Source organism: Lacerta agilis, chromosome 2 (genome assembly GCF_009819535.1).
Source record: "Lacerta agilis isolate rLacAgi1 chromosome 2, rLacAgi1.pri, whole genome shotgun sequence".
In the NCBI taxonomy this organism is placed as follows: domain Eukaryota; kingdom Metazoa; phylum Chordata; class Lepidosauria; order Squamata; family Lacertidae; genus Lacerta; species Lacerta agilis.
This window is the reverse complement of record NC_046313.1, coordinates 102,815,702-102,829,061: the sequence shown is the minus strand read 5'-3', so window position 1 is coordinate 102,829,061 and position 13,360 is coordinate 102,815,702. Positions and strand designations below refer to the sequence as shown.

The 13,360-nt window shown below is 51.5% G+C and overlaps 1 protein-coding gene across 1 annotated transcript in view; it reads right to left on the bottom strand.

The window, feature by feature from the left end:
- The window catches only part of GABBR1 (gamma-aminobutyric acid type B receptor subunit 1), a 108,218-nt gene that overhangs the window by 43,173 nt on the left and 51,685 nt on the right, over positions 1–13,360 (bottom strand). Inside the window, 5 exon segments of the mRNA XM_033141892.1 lie at positions 1,027–1,467; positions 4,208–4,325; positions 9,725–9,751; positions 11,385–11,478; positions 12,589–12,777. Coding sequence (XP_032997783.1) covers positions 1,027–1,467; positions 4,208–4,325; positions 9,725–9,751; positions 11,385–11,478; positions 12,589–12,777 — 869 coding nt within the window.

Here is a 13,360-nt window from a genome sequence, read left to right as displayed (position 1 = left end):
CTTGCAAGGAAAAAAGCGTGGGGCACATCTCCCTATGCCTACTCCTGTCCACACCATCAGTGGGTTACCTGGTAAGTCTCAACGCAAGTCTTCGTCTCATGCAACCCACCTTGCATCAGCGTCCCTGGAAGCCCCCCGCCCAACCTTCCCAACAGCTCCACCACTTCTGATCTTGGTCCCCCGGACCCTTCTCCCACTGCATGCACTGCTGAGACTGCTTCTTCCCTGTGCAGACTTCTTGCCTCCCTTTTCACCTTGACTGCTGCTGCTGCCATGTTGGGCCGGATCACCCCCACTATGCAACCCTGGCTTACATCTCTCCCAAAGCCCTGACATGTCTCTGTGGCACATCTCTCACTCCCAACACTTGCTTTCTGCTTGGAGCCCACCAAGCCCCCCCCCCATGCCCAGTTTCCCCCCAGCCCTCTCTGCCTTCCTCTCTTGGCAGCTGATGGGACCGCAAGGTTCTCTGTCCAAAGGAGATGATCTGGCCCCACATGAAAGGTGAAGGGGCAGAAGGGACCATGCGCGGCACTGCCCTCCGGCCTTGGCCAGTTCCCTCGCCCCCGAGCTCTCATGGGGTGCTGACTGGCTGTCTTGACACCTTCCCACACATCTGCTTCCTACTTTCAAGGTCTTTTCACCCATCCCTTCTCCCAGGGGCGTTCTAGTGGGAAGGATGGACAGCCCTTGGACAGATCTCCCAGCGCAGCCTGGGCTCTCTGTGCCCCTGTAGAATCTCCAAGGGAGTGGGTGGAAGGGTGCAGACCAGCCCCGGCACCTCAATTACTCCTGTGAGTCCATCCATCCAGGGCTCACTTCGCTGCACTTGCACCAGGAGGTGGCTTCCCCCCCCCCAACCCCTGTGCCCGTCCAGTGTGGTGGGGTGTCGTCGTCCCCACCCTGTCCCCCTACCCCAACCTCCAGAGCCTCTCATCCCTGCAGCGATGCCCACGTGTCGCCCCCCTGAACGGACCGGGGGAGCGCGTAGGGGGTATGGCTGGGACGGGTCGCACGTTGTCTCACCTCGCTGTCGCGGTGGTCGAGGCGCAGCTCGTAGTCGGGCAGGATGTCCCTGCGGCTGTTGACGTCGTCGAGGGCCATCTGGGCCGAAGGCAGGCAGGCTTGGCCCCCGGGCCATCCGCCGGTCATGGGGAAGAGCGCGCCGATGTGCAGCCTCTTCTTGCCTGCGCCCAGCGGGGGAGAGAGCAAGAGCCAGCCCGTGAGCACCAGCAAGGCCGCCTGGGCGCCCCCGGCGGGGCGCGGGCCGGGCCAGGCCATGGTGTGCGGCCGGCCGGAGGTCAGGGGCGGCGGCGGCGCAGGCGGCGAGGGCGCGCGGCGGCGGCGCTGGCTGCACTGTGCGGCGGCGGCGAGGGCGCCAGAGCCGGCTCCTCCATGGCGCTGCCCGGCGTCGGTGCTGCAGTGAGCGAGCGGGCGAGCGAGCCAGTGGAGGGGGGAGGAGGGAGGGGGAGGAGGGAGAGCAGGGAGGGGAGGGGGGAGGAGGAGGAGGAGGAGGGAGGGGGCTGATGTCAGCGCGGAGTCGGCGTTAGTCTAGGGCTGGGGAGGGGGGTTGCAATGAGAGCCCACCGCGGCGCCACGTCCCGGCGCAAAGGGGTGGGGATGGGGACTAGGGCAAGCGAGCCGAGGGAGGTAGAGGCCGAGGAAGTGGTGGAGGAAGGAGAGGGGCGACAGGAGGAGGTGTGGGGAAAGATGGGGTGATGGAGACAGGCAGGGTAGACGATGGAGAAGAGAGAGGGGTGGAGGACGGGGGATATGGAAACAACTTGGGATGATGGAGAGGAGAGAGGGAGAGAAACTAGGAAGGACGGGGTGCTGGTGGAGAGCAGGGAAAGTGGCAGGGTGGTGGAGGGATGGGGAAGTCAGGTGAAGGAAGCGGGGAGCACAGGTGTGCGTGTCTGGGTGCGGGGAAGAGATGGAGGAGCAGGAGACACCCAGGGATGGGTGGAGGAAGAGGGGTGGGTGGCTAGAGGCGCTCAGGGGTGGAAAGCTTGGGAGGTATAGATTGGGAAGGAAGGAGGGATCAGAATAGAAATCAAAGAGGGATGGATGGATGGATGGGGGGCAGGAGGGAATGAGGGGCAAAGAGTTGGGGTGGGGAGGAGGGGGAAATGGCCTGTAGTGATCGGGGTTGGAGCAAGAGCACGTGGCGATGGAGCGCTAGGAGATTGTGGGGAAGTGAGAATAGGATGGAGAGAAAGGGAAGGAGGCAGGGAGAACTGGCTGGTAAGAAAAGATAGAGTGAAGAGGCAATGGAGGCCCAAGGGATGAAAAGTCAGGGGAAGATGGAGAGAAAGAGGCAGCTGGAGAAAGAGAGAAATGGATGGGTGATCGGAGAGAGGACGGGTATACTAAAAAGAGGAAGACTAGAAGGACCTCAGGCTAGCTCCAGGTCTTGCTGGGGTCCAGCTCCCATGAACACTGACCATGCTTGGGTGGAGCTGATGGGAGTTGGAAACCGACAACCTCTGGAGAGCTACAGGTGTCCCACATCCCTGTGGTGAGGGGATGGAGAAGAGGCTGGTGTAAAGGAGGAGAATATGCATGGAGGTTTGTGGAAGGAGGTGGAACAGGCCTAAAGTCTGGAGGAGAAAGATGGTGAGGGCCGAGATGAGAGAGAGAGAGAGAGAGAGAGAGAGAGAGAGAGAGAGAGAGAGAGAGAAGGGAGACTGAGATGGATTGAAGGGGTGGAAAAACAGCTGGTGGTGAAGCCTGGCAGAAAGGGAGTAGACGAGGCAGGGAAAGATGGAGCAGGGGTTGAGAGCTGGGCTGCTGCAGGGAGGGAGCGAGAAGGGAAACTGACAGGGATGCAGGGATTCAGAGACAGGAAACATAGAGATGGGGTCAAGGATGAAGGAGGGTTGAAGAAGAAGCTGATGGAAGGTGCCTTCAGACTCTCCCTGTTTTTCTGGAGGGAGTCGCTCACATCCCAGAACTTTAGGTTTGCGCTATCAACGTCAATGGAAGAGCTCTGTTGCTCTAACAAGTCCACTTAAAAAAAAAAAAAAAGAATTGGGAGTTTTTTTGTAGTTTGGGAAAGTGATGCGGAAATTCACTGAAAAGTGTGGGGTGAGCAAATGTCTAACAGTAAGACATAGAAATTAAATGGACGCAAGCAAATCAGGAGAAACACTCACGGTCGCATAACTGCCCCACAAACAGATCTGAACTAATGCTCAGTGAAGCCTGGGTGTAAGGCATTTCCGGACGGACAGGCTGTTGGTCATTGTTTGCAGGGAGATTAGATGACACACTGGCTATTTAATGAGCATTCACTCTGATTTGTTTGTCCGGAGGCTGGACGACGACATTGAATCCAAGCAAATGTCACTCCACCCTTCCCAGTGTCATCACCTGCCTTATCACAAGAGTCCCATCTTTTCGCGCATCGGGGTTTCATTTACCTGTTTTCGCACAAGAGCTCCCATAGTTGTGCAACCTGAACGTGCTGATATGTGACTTGATCCCACCCCCCCCCCCCAAAACAAGCGAGAGCCTGGAAGTGCCCGTAATCTAACCTCTGCGTAAACTGTGCGCAAGCAAATGAGGACAAATGCTGAATAAACGGACCGTCTGGAGGCAAAGCAGAGAGAGCAGGGAAGAGAGGAGACGGGAGAAGCTTTGTGGAGGAGATGTACAGCACAGGGGGACAGGGGAGGAGGGAGAAAAGGAGAGGAGAAAAGGCAGATGGGATCGATCAAAACAGTTGACACCGAGGGAGAAGCAGAGGCGCGGAGGTGCGGAGAGCACTGACACAAGGATGCAGTGGGAACGGCTTAATGAAGGACAGGGGTTCACAGCCATCAGGGCAGGGTGTGGGGAGCGAAGGGATCCCAGCCCCGCATGCAGACAGAGCTCCATCTAAGGTGTGCATCGTGCTTCTCAACTTCCAGCTGACCAAAAGAAACTCTTTTTATATTTATTACTTCGTTCAGCAACAGATAAAGGGGGACGGGGACGACCTGATGTGAAAACAAGCTAAATGCAGTTGCTCTGAACTGCATCAGATCTGTTCCCTTTCCTGGTGTGTGCGCGGGGGGAGGGGGGGGAGAACAGTTTTCTGGTTTAGAACAGAGACACTGGGAGCCAGGATTCCTAGATTCACTGGAAGGGGAGCCCAGATGATACAACGATGGTGGTACGTGTGTGTGTGTGTGTGTGTGGTGGTACTGGTGGAGGGGGGGCCCACTGTGAAGTCCTCGGCTCTTTTCCCAGCTTTGGGAAACGGGGAGGAGGTGGTGTATGTCGCCAGCTCCCCTCCCTGCTGGCTGCTGACATTTTCCTGGCACGGAGACATGCGGAGGTGGCTGGGAAAGGAACGGAAGCAAAGAAAGGAATAAAGAGCTTCCCTGCAGATCAATGTACTTTCAGCAGCCGCTCACTGGGGTTCACCCCTGGCGGGGAAGCGGGAGTCTCGGGGAGAGCAAAGGGCATGCACAAAAGAAAACGGGGAGGGGGAGGGGAGGGTAAGTGGAAGCAGAAATGAGCAATTCTTGGTTCTCCAAAACTCCCTGCTCTCACCCCTCAGAGTCTAGGGATAACCAAGGTGGCGCCCGCAAGCTGTTCCTGAACTACAACTCCCATCAGAGGCAGCATAGCCAATGGTCAGGAATGAAGGGAGTTGTAGTCCACTAACCACCAGAGGGCACCTCACTGGCTACGCCTGCTCTGAGTTAGCCTTCCCTCCTCACCCTTCCCTGGCTGTTTTGAACTACAACTCCCATCAGCCCCGGCCACTGGAAATTGCATTTCAAAACGTCTGGAGGTAGCCAGGCTGGTGCAGGCTGCCCTGAACCCTACTAATCTTTCATGGAACCTAGGGGTTTGGGGTGTCAGGGTTTGGGCTTGGGCAGACTAGATCCTCCTCTAATCACATTTCTCCACCCTGTCCTCCCAGAATTAGGAATAGGACATCTTCCCAGAGCCATAAGGTGTCTTGCTTTTCCCACATGCGCACAGAAGAACATAATGGACTGACTCTTAACATAGCTGGAGGGAGACATACAGGGGCCTCCCATATATATTTTAGGGTCTAGTAGAAAGTTTTTAAGTGCCATCTCCAAAATACTTAACTTTTAAAGCATACCTATGGGCTGGAAGTTATGGTCTGCTATTGCCAAAAATGAGAGCCCAACAAGTAGGTCACTTGGCAGGCCACTTGCCCCTCTAAAAACCTGTACAATCACTTAGATCTTCAGATGCTTGGTCAGATGGCATGGCTGGGACGTAGCCTAACATAAGGTGAGTCACATCAGCACTACTGCCACCATACGAATATATGGTAAAGAAAATATGAAGCGGGGACCAAAACACATCTTTGGGCTAAAGGTGGTTCGTAGATCTCAAGAAGCTGAGGAATACTGACTTAGATCATCTGGGGAACTTTTATTCATGGGACCCCACCTGACAGAATACGAGGCCGGTGACCCCAAATGGGCCTTTTCCACCATAGCTCCTGCACCATGAAATTTCCTATGCCTCTGCCATATGTGAAATAGCATTGATCCAGTGGCTTCAGCTGTCTTGTGAAGACATTTTCCTCATTTGCCCAGGATTTCCCTGACCCACAAAATCCTCTTGTTTCCACATTCCTGCTTTAACCTGCCCCTGGTTTTTATCTCTTTTCATACTGGCAGTTTACTGCTTTTATTATGCTGTTTTTACTGTTTTTATGTTATTTTTGTATACCACTTAGGGATTATTATTATTATTATTTTATTTTTAGATGTATAAAATACCATGCAGGTTAGAAATGCTTTTAAGTACAATGAAATGAATTTCAAAAGTGATATAAAACAACATAGTGCTTACTCATCCCTGGCAGAGGATGACGAATTTTCAGAGAGAGGCAGTCACATGGGCCTGTGGTGGTCTTTAAAACCCCGAGGGATGGATGCCAGAAGAGAGGCAAACAGCCCATGAAAAACAAGGTGGTTACCTCACTGCTTGGTATTCGGTAATCTGATGTCATTAAATGGATGGACACATTCTAGCCGGGAAAGAAAAGGTCATTTTGCTGCTCTTTTGACCTAAGCAAGCCACACACTCGATAACTGTGTGGGGAGGGGACAAGAAGACACCTAGAATCGTCCCCTACCCATGTCCTTCCTGTAGCTCCTCGAGAAGTCCCGTCTCACAATAAGAGGGACAGTACTGCAGATAAGAGAAGCTGATGCATCTACCTGGCGGCGCTTGTTTGAACGCATTAGCTGTTGATGGGGAGCCCAACCACTAGGGAAGCTGGCTCCTGAAGGAAAAAGCTGTGGAAACCTAAGAGCCAAAGTACGTTTGACGTGAAAATGCAATTTCCAAAAAACAGCCTTCCCATAGCATGTTGTGCACCAGCTGGAATGTATAGAATTCCATGCATTAATAACCTCAAGGCTCAATTATTGCAATGCTTGGGCCTGGTCTGGAGGCTTCCACTTGTGCACCAGTCCAGATGGTGGCTACACTGCTGGTGGGGGAAGACTATCGCTGGCACATTTCTCCAGAGCTTGAAAGCCACGTCCCTTGAGCTTCACGGCTGAGTTGGCTTTCAAACCCAGGTCTCTGTAGCCCAAATGCCATCTCTGAGATACGGTGGAAGCGATCAGAATGGTATGCACCCTAATGGCCAAGACTGAGAACTTTTAAAATATGGGTACTGGTCCTGATCTTTGTAGAGAAGAGAATATTGTAGGATGTAAAACACAGGAGCAGTCAAACACAACATTGCTAGAGTGGACATGAAGGGGGTCTCAAGTCTGCCAGCCGGAACTTCCTGTTTATTCTGGGCTGGGCTGGGCTTCCTCTGTGCAACTGGAGATGGATGCATGCAGCAGGTCTCAGGTTCTTTCCCTGGCACCCCTAGTTTGAAAGATCAAGCAGCAGGCAACGAGAAAGACCTCCCTCTAGGCCTGAGACCCTTGAGCGCTGCTGCCTCTCATGATACACAAGTTACAACAGAGGGCAGCAGCAGCAGCTTCCCTTGCCTTCTGGAGCCCACCTGGGTGAAGATTCCCAGCGAGAAGCTAGAGCGACCCTGGCCTGGCATCTTCCATACCAGTTCCTGGCGACTGTGGGGTGGGGTGCACATGGACAATGTGTGTCAAGAGACTCGAAACCAGAGAGCTTCTGGCGGGCGAGATGAGAAAAGGAGCCGATCTCACAGCATAAAGAATGACCCAAAGGGAAAGGACAGAGGAAGTGGCGTCCTGACAAGAAGGCACAGGCTTGAGGGAGAGACAAAGTGTGCATGCAGATGGGCCCGGATGGAGACAGTCTGGCCACATCAGCGGCGACGGCGGAGGCTGCTCCGTTAAGCACCGCCGATCAAGGATTCTGGGCAGGTGCGCCCCACATTCGGGGGGGGGGGGACCAGACTCTTGCCCTTGAAAGCAACAGTTGAGATGCATCAGTGGAACACTGATGGGGAACGCTGAGTGCTGTGCGCAGCAAAAAGAGACCGCCTGGCCGGTACAGAAACTGGGGTGGGTAGAGGGACAGAAAGGTTTTTACCCTTTAGGCTATTTTCAGCTTGAGTCACAGCACGAAACTGATTCTGCACCCAGCCCCCGAAATGCCCTCAAAACCAGGGGAGACAGAATGTTATGGAAAGGTAAGCACACGTTGGAAGAGAGAAGCTGGTTCTTTCGGATGCATGGATGAGAGCTAGTTTTAAGCGGAACGGTTAAGACGTTGGCTTGAGAATAGGGGGAGCCGGATTCAAATTGATGCCCAGCCATGGGATGACCTTGGGCCAGGCACTCTCGACCAGGCTAACCTACCTCGCAGAGCTGTTGTGAAGATAAAGTGGGGTGATCCTGAGCTCCTTGGGGAGAAAGGGCAGGGTATACACTTAGATAAAATGAATGCCATGTTTTCTAACCCTTAAGCCACCCTGTATCCTAGATTTAGTTATTATTTTATGAGGTTTTTTTGTGTGTGTTTAAGCCACCCTTCACTATACGGTTCCCAGGGCGGGTTGCAGCTACAAAATAGACAATTTTTAAAAGAAAGTAAAGCTATTTTGATTATAAAACCAATAGAACAGTATAAATTCAGCACCCCACAAAACAAAGTAACTTCACCATCACAGGCCAGGGCAAAGATGCCTATGAATTGACCAAGGTCAATCAGCTGCGAAGGAAAGGCACTCTTTGTGTGCTCAGGGGTTAATGTCCACAATTTTTCATGTTCCATGTACTATTCATCTTCTCACAGAACTACAATTCCCAGAGTGCTTTAACAACCAGCCCCTCTTCCCTGCAGAACTCGGGATTGCAGCTCTGTGAGGGGAACAGGGGTTTCCTAACAACTCTCGGCACCTTTAAAAAAACTACAGTTCCCAGGATTCTTTGGGGGAGAAGCCATGACTGTTAAAGTGCAGGTGTGCATGCCAAAATCCTCTCTTCTTTGTAGCTAGTTACGGTGAAAGGAATGGCACCTGCCACTGCAATCTTATGCAGAGCCTTCCCTTTGGGGTGGTAGTTTTCATTTATTAAATTGCAAAGGCTTGTTTTTGCACTCAAGGAGTAAAGTGGGGAGAGTTCCCTGAAACGTATCATTTCAGTGTGTGTGTGACGTATCAGTATATTTGAATACTGCCTCTTCCCCTTTCTCTCCCTCCCTCCCTCACACACACACATCTCAACCTCCCTGCATGTGAAAATCTAGCCTATCAGGAGGAAGGTTTCCACCGAGACTTCTCCTTGATCTACAGTATTTGTATATACAAGGAATGCTTTGCCCTGCCAACATGGAGGAGCACTGAAAATGCACACCCTCCGCTCGCAGCCTTTAGTGGAATCGCCCACAAAAAGCTTTTAACACTTACAATTTTACTGGTAAGAGAAAGTATTTAAGCAGATTGATTTGGATGTGGTGGGTTCATTTTTAAAGGCAGACAAATCGGTCGTATACAAATCCTCCCATTGGGGCCTCCTTTCCTCTGTGAACTTTGACCACAGCAACAGCACTTGTGGCCAGCCTTAGCCCTGGTGTAGAGATGGGGAACATGTGACTCTCTAGTTATTGTTGGACTTCAACTCCCACCAGCCTCAGCAAGCATGGCCAGTGGTCAGGAATGATGGGAGCTGTAGTCTAGCAACATCTGGCGAATCCCTTCTCTGCCCTAGCAAAAGGGACACAAGACTGAGCCGGTGTTTTTAACTACCATCTTCTCCCTAAAGCAACCGCTTGCCTATTCCTTCTCCTTGCTTGTTATCTCTGCCACGTTACCAACCCGATACTTTAGCTTGGTCCAAGAAGAGCTCTGAGCTGCATGTCATTCCAGCCAGGGGATGTAGGTCAGCCTGGGATTAGGGAGGGGTGTGGAATCTGTATGTTCCCCCCTCGAGATGCTAACGCACCTTCCTTTCTACATGCTGGCAGATGAGAGGGTGGCGGGGCCCTCCTCTAGACGTCTACTCAAATGTAAGGTCTGCTGAGTTCAGCGGGACTTGCTGCCAGGCAGGCGTGTGTACAGCTTTGCAGACTGAGTCTCACTACCGGGTTCAGGATCCCAATGGGGCAGGGAGGGGCGTCAAAGCTCTGTCTACTGTCGGGTCCCTTAGGGTCAGCTGCAAGAAGCGAAGGCACCCGTTTGTCACAAGGAAACCCCATACAAGCCAAGGCCAAGATTGGGCAAAGCGGAAGGGTGAAGGTGAGACATCTTTGTAGATGTGGGAGAGCAAGGGTGAAGGGCAGTCAGAACACAACTCACCTGATCCAGGTATATGAGGGCGCGACACTGTGGAAGGGAGCAAGGTAGAAAAAACAATCAGACCCAAAAGAGAGGTCTGGCCCCAATATTAGGCAAACTGAGGCAACTGCCTCAGGCAATGGGCGTGGCAAATTTGCACCCCAGGGGCCTCCATGAGCTTTTTTTTGCTGGCCAGCCCACACACCCAGTTCTTGTGGGGAGATGCAGAGCATCCACCCCATGCTTCCCTTTGAGGAAGAGGTCCTTTGTCAGAGCAAGGCATTCTGGGTAAGCTGGCCTGGGAGAGTGCCTGAACCACCACTGATTTTTAATAGAAATTTTAATTAAGTTTGTTAAGGACAGATTAAATGACGCAGAATTGAGGGAAACCTTATCGTCCTGTCAGCACACTTAAAAATACCTAGGATCATAAACCTTAATTGATTTAATTGCTATATAAATCTACTTTAGTGGATCACTCAGACATGTCCCAGTTGCAATCCCAAAGTGTGAACTTCTATTATTAAGGCTGAGAGTGAAGTTCCTGCTTATTTTTGGAAGCTGTTTTGGTTCTGGTGTGTTAAGGACAATCTTCTTCCATATGGTCCTCCCCCCACATGCTCTGTTCAACATCTGAGGCCTTGCTCCAAGCACCACTTCATATGAAACGCAGTCAGCAGCCAACAGGAGCAGGGTCTTTTTGGTATCAGCCCCACTCCATAGATGTCATGACCCCAGACCCTGGGCCCTTGCAGTGTGCAGCAGAATACTCAAGACCATGAGATTCAGGCTGCTTCCTCAATGGGGGAGAACCATCAGTACAATTTCCAGGAGCCTCCTGGCCAGATAACACAGCCCCACCACCACTCTCAGAGTCCATAGCTGGCTCTCCCACCCACTCACCCCCCCCCGCCCCATTCTGCAGAAGTCAAAGACTGAAAAGTCAGGCGAGGGCCAGTATAAGGCAACTTCCTCTGTGGAAAGTGCACTATGCGTTCAGTTGGTTTCAACTCCCAGCTTGGTACAAAAGAGCTCCAGTGATGCTGGGAGCTGTCCAAGGTCCTGATTTTCTCTGCTTTCTCTCTAAGAGCAGGCTTCCTCAAACTCGGCCCTCCAGATGTTTTGAGACTACAATTCATCCCTGACCACTGGTCCTGCTAGCTAGGGATCATGGGAGCTGTAGGCCAAAAACATCTGGAGGGCCGAGTTTGAGGAAGCCTGGTCTAAGAGAGTTTCTGACCAGACTTGGCCTGCCTCGATTCAGCCTGTTTGGGGGTGACTTGGTTTTGCCTACCTAGACTGAACTTTAGCTGCTTGAAATGGCCTTGCTTGTCATGACTTAACTTCACTGGGTACAACCCACTTCCCCTGTGAGGTTCAAGCAAGTACCTATTGGAAAAACGTATCAGGGCCCGACACTTCGTCCTTTTTAGAGTCTGCCCAAGACATGGCTGTTCCAGAAGGCCTGTAATTGATTGCTCTTTTTAATTTGTTATTTTTGAGATGTTTACCGCCATAACTAATGTTTTACTTGATGACATTTGATTCCCTTGCAATTTTATATTGCCTCTTTTAAACTAACCACACGGCGGGCTCTTATGCAAACCTCTGTGAATTCCACTTTGCGGGAAGGGCAAGATATAAGGAATCTCGTAATAAGGGACCTCGGCAAAAGCCCTACTATGCCTCTGCCAGGACAGAGATGCCAGGAGAATGGCTATAATGGGCCAAAGTGGCGAGTCCTTCTTCAAGTCCTTCAGGGTCCTTGGGTGACCCTGATGGGCATACGAGACTGTGAATTCTGTACCCTAGGAATGGGGAGACTGCCACCCTCCAGGTGCTGCTGGTCTGGGATGGGATGGATGGGAAATGGAGTCCAACAATATGTGGGTGCTCACAAGTTTCCCATCCCTGCTATGCACTTTCAGCCTCTGTCAATGGTACAAATTTACGCCAGCCATCTATTGTGTGGCCACCGGTTTGTTAGCACAATCCAGGGGACTAGAGGCTTTCCTGAACCCCGCCCCCAGTTCTTTCCATCCCAAAGCCTTTCTCATAACTTCATTCTTGCAACTCAACTCCTATATATTTTGGAAAGTTGCTTGCTTGTTTGGCATGCATCTGCACATTTCTTAAGACACCATAACCAAATATTGCATGATGATTCCTGAGATCCAGGAGCAGGCTCTTGTCTATGTTTAGATACAATTGGTCACTATTTTTAATCAAGGTGGCAGCCTGACCCTATCAAACCTGCACTGATTTTAATCACCAATATAAAAGCTGCACTGGTTTCTAGTTTTCTTGAAATTCCCAAGCAAGTGCCTTACTGTATATTCCAGACTGTTCCCCACCCCCATAGAAATACCATTTCATTCCTTACACTCTCAGCAGAGAAGAGGAACCAAGAGCCAGAGTGCATCATGTACAAAAAAAGTATCAAATATAGCTGTTGTGGTGTTAATTCTAAACCCATGATAACTATATATTAAAAAAAATTCCTGGAAACTTCTGCAAAAGTCACAGATCCACACACTTTTTTCTGGGTGAGAACTTTCTGTTCCAAATATAGTTATGGGTGTCCACAGGAATTTTCCCCGGGGGTGCTGGTTGTGAAAGTAAAGTAAAATACTGAAAGGGGAGCAGCGGGGCAGATTCTCACCCCCCAAAAAGACAGAATAATAGTGCCTGTACTTTTTTTGTTGCACATTCCAGGTTCCACAAATGCTAGAATTTGACTGTTAAAAATCTGAGAATCTAGGGGTTATGGTTTAATCATTGGGGGTGTGTGCAATTGTCGTCATTCCCCCCCCCCCCCCGCCCAGGACACCCATCCATATGCCCGGATCCCACCACTCCACCCGCTGTCCTGCTTTGTGACTTACATTCGCAGACAGGCTTGGAGGAACTCCAGCGGCCCACCTTGGTGCAGTTGCTACGGGGGCTGCCCACCAGGTGGAAGCCAGGATTGCAGCGATACTCCACCCAGGTGCCCTCCACAGGTACCCGCTCAATCGCCCGGACATGCACTTGCCCGTTCTCCAGGCTCAGGTGCATCTTGGGACAGGTGCGCACTGCAGGGGAAAAGAAAGAAGCAGTCGTTTGAGAAGCACGGCCAGATTACTGGAGTATGTAGCTTGGCTTGGTAGCTTAAGTATACCTGAAGGAGCGTCTCCACCTTCACCGTTCAACCAGGACACTGAGGTCCAGCGCTGAGGGCCTTCTGGCAGTTCCCTGACTACAAGAAGCAAGGTTACAGGGAACCAGGCAAAGGGCCTTCTAGGTAGTGGCGCCCACCCTGTGGAACACCCTCCCACCAGATGTCAAAGAGAAAAACAGCTATTTGACTTTTAGAAGACATCCGAAGGCAGTCCTGGTTAGGGAAGTTTTTAATGACTGGTGTTTTAATGTATTTTTAATATTTTGTTGGAAGCCGCCCAGAGTGGCTGGGGAAAAGCAACCAGGTGGGCAGGGTATAAATAATAAATTATTATTATTGTTATTATTATTAGTCACTTAGAGCTATTTACATTTGGACATCACGTGATCCCGTTGAATCAAGGAGAGCTCCCCAACCGCACACCTGCGCTTTCAGGATGTCAGGTATGGGAGTTCTCATCTCCCTTCCGGTGGCTCACCAATAAGAATTAATGAGCA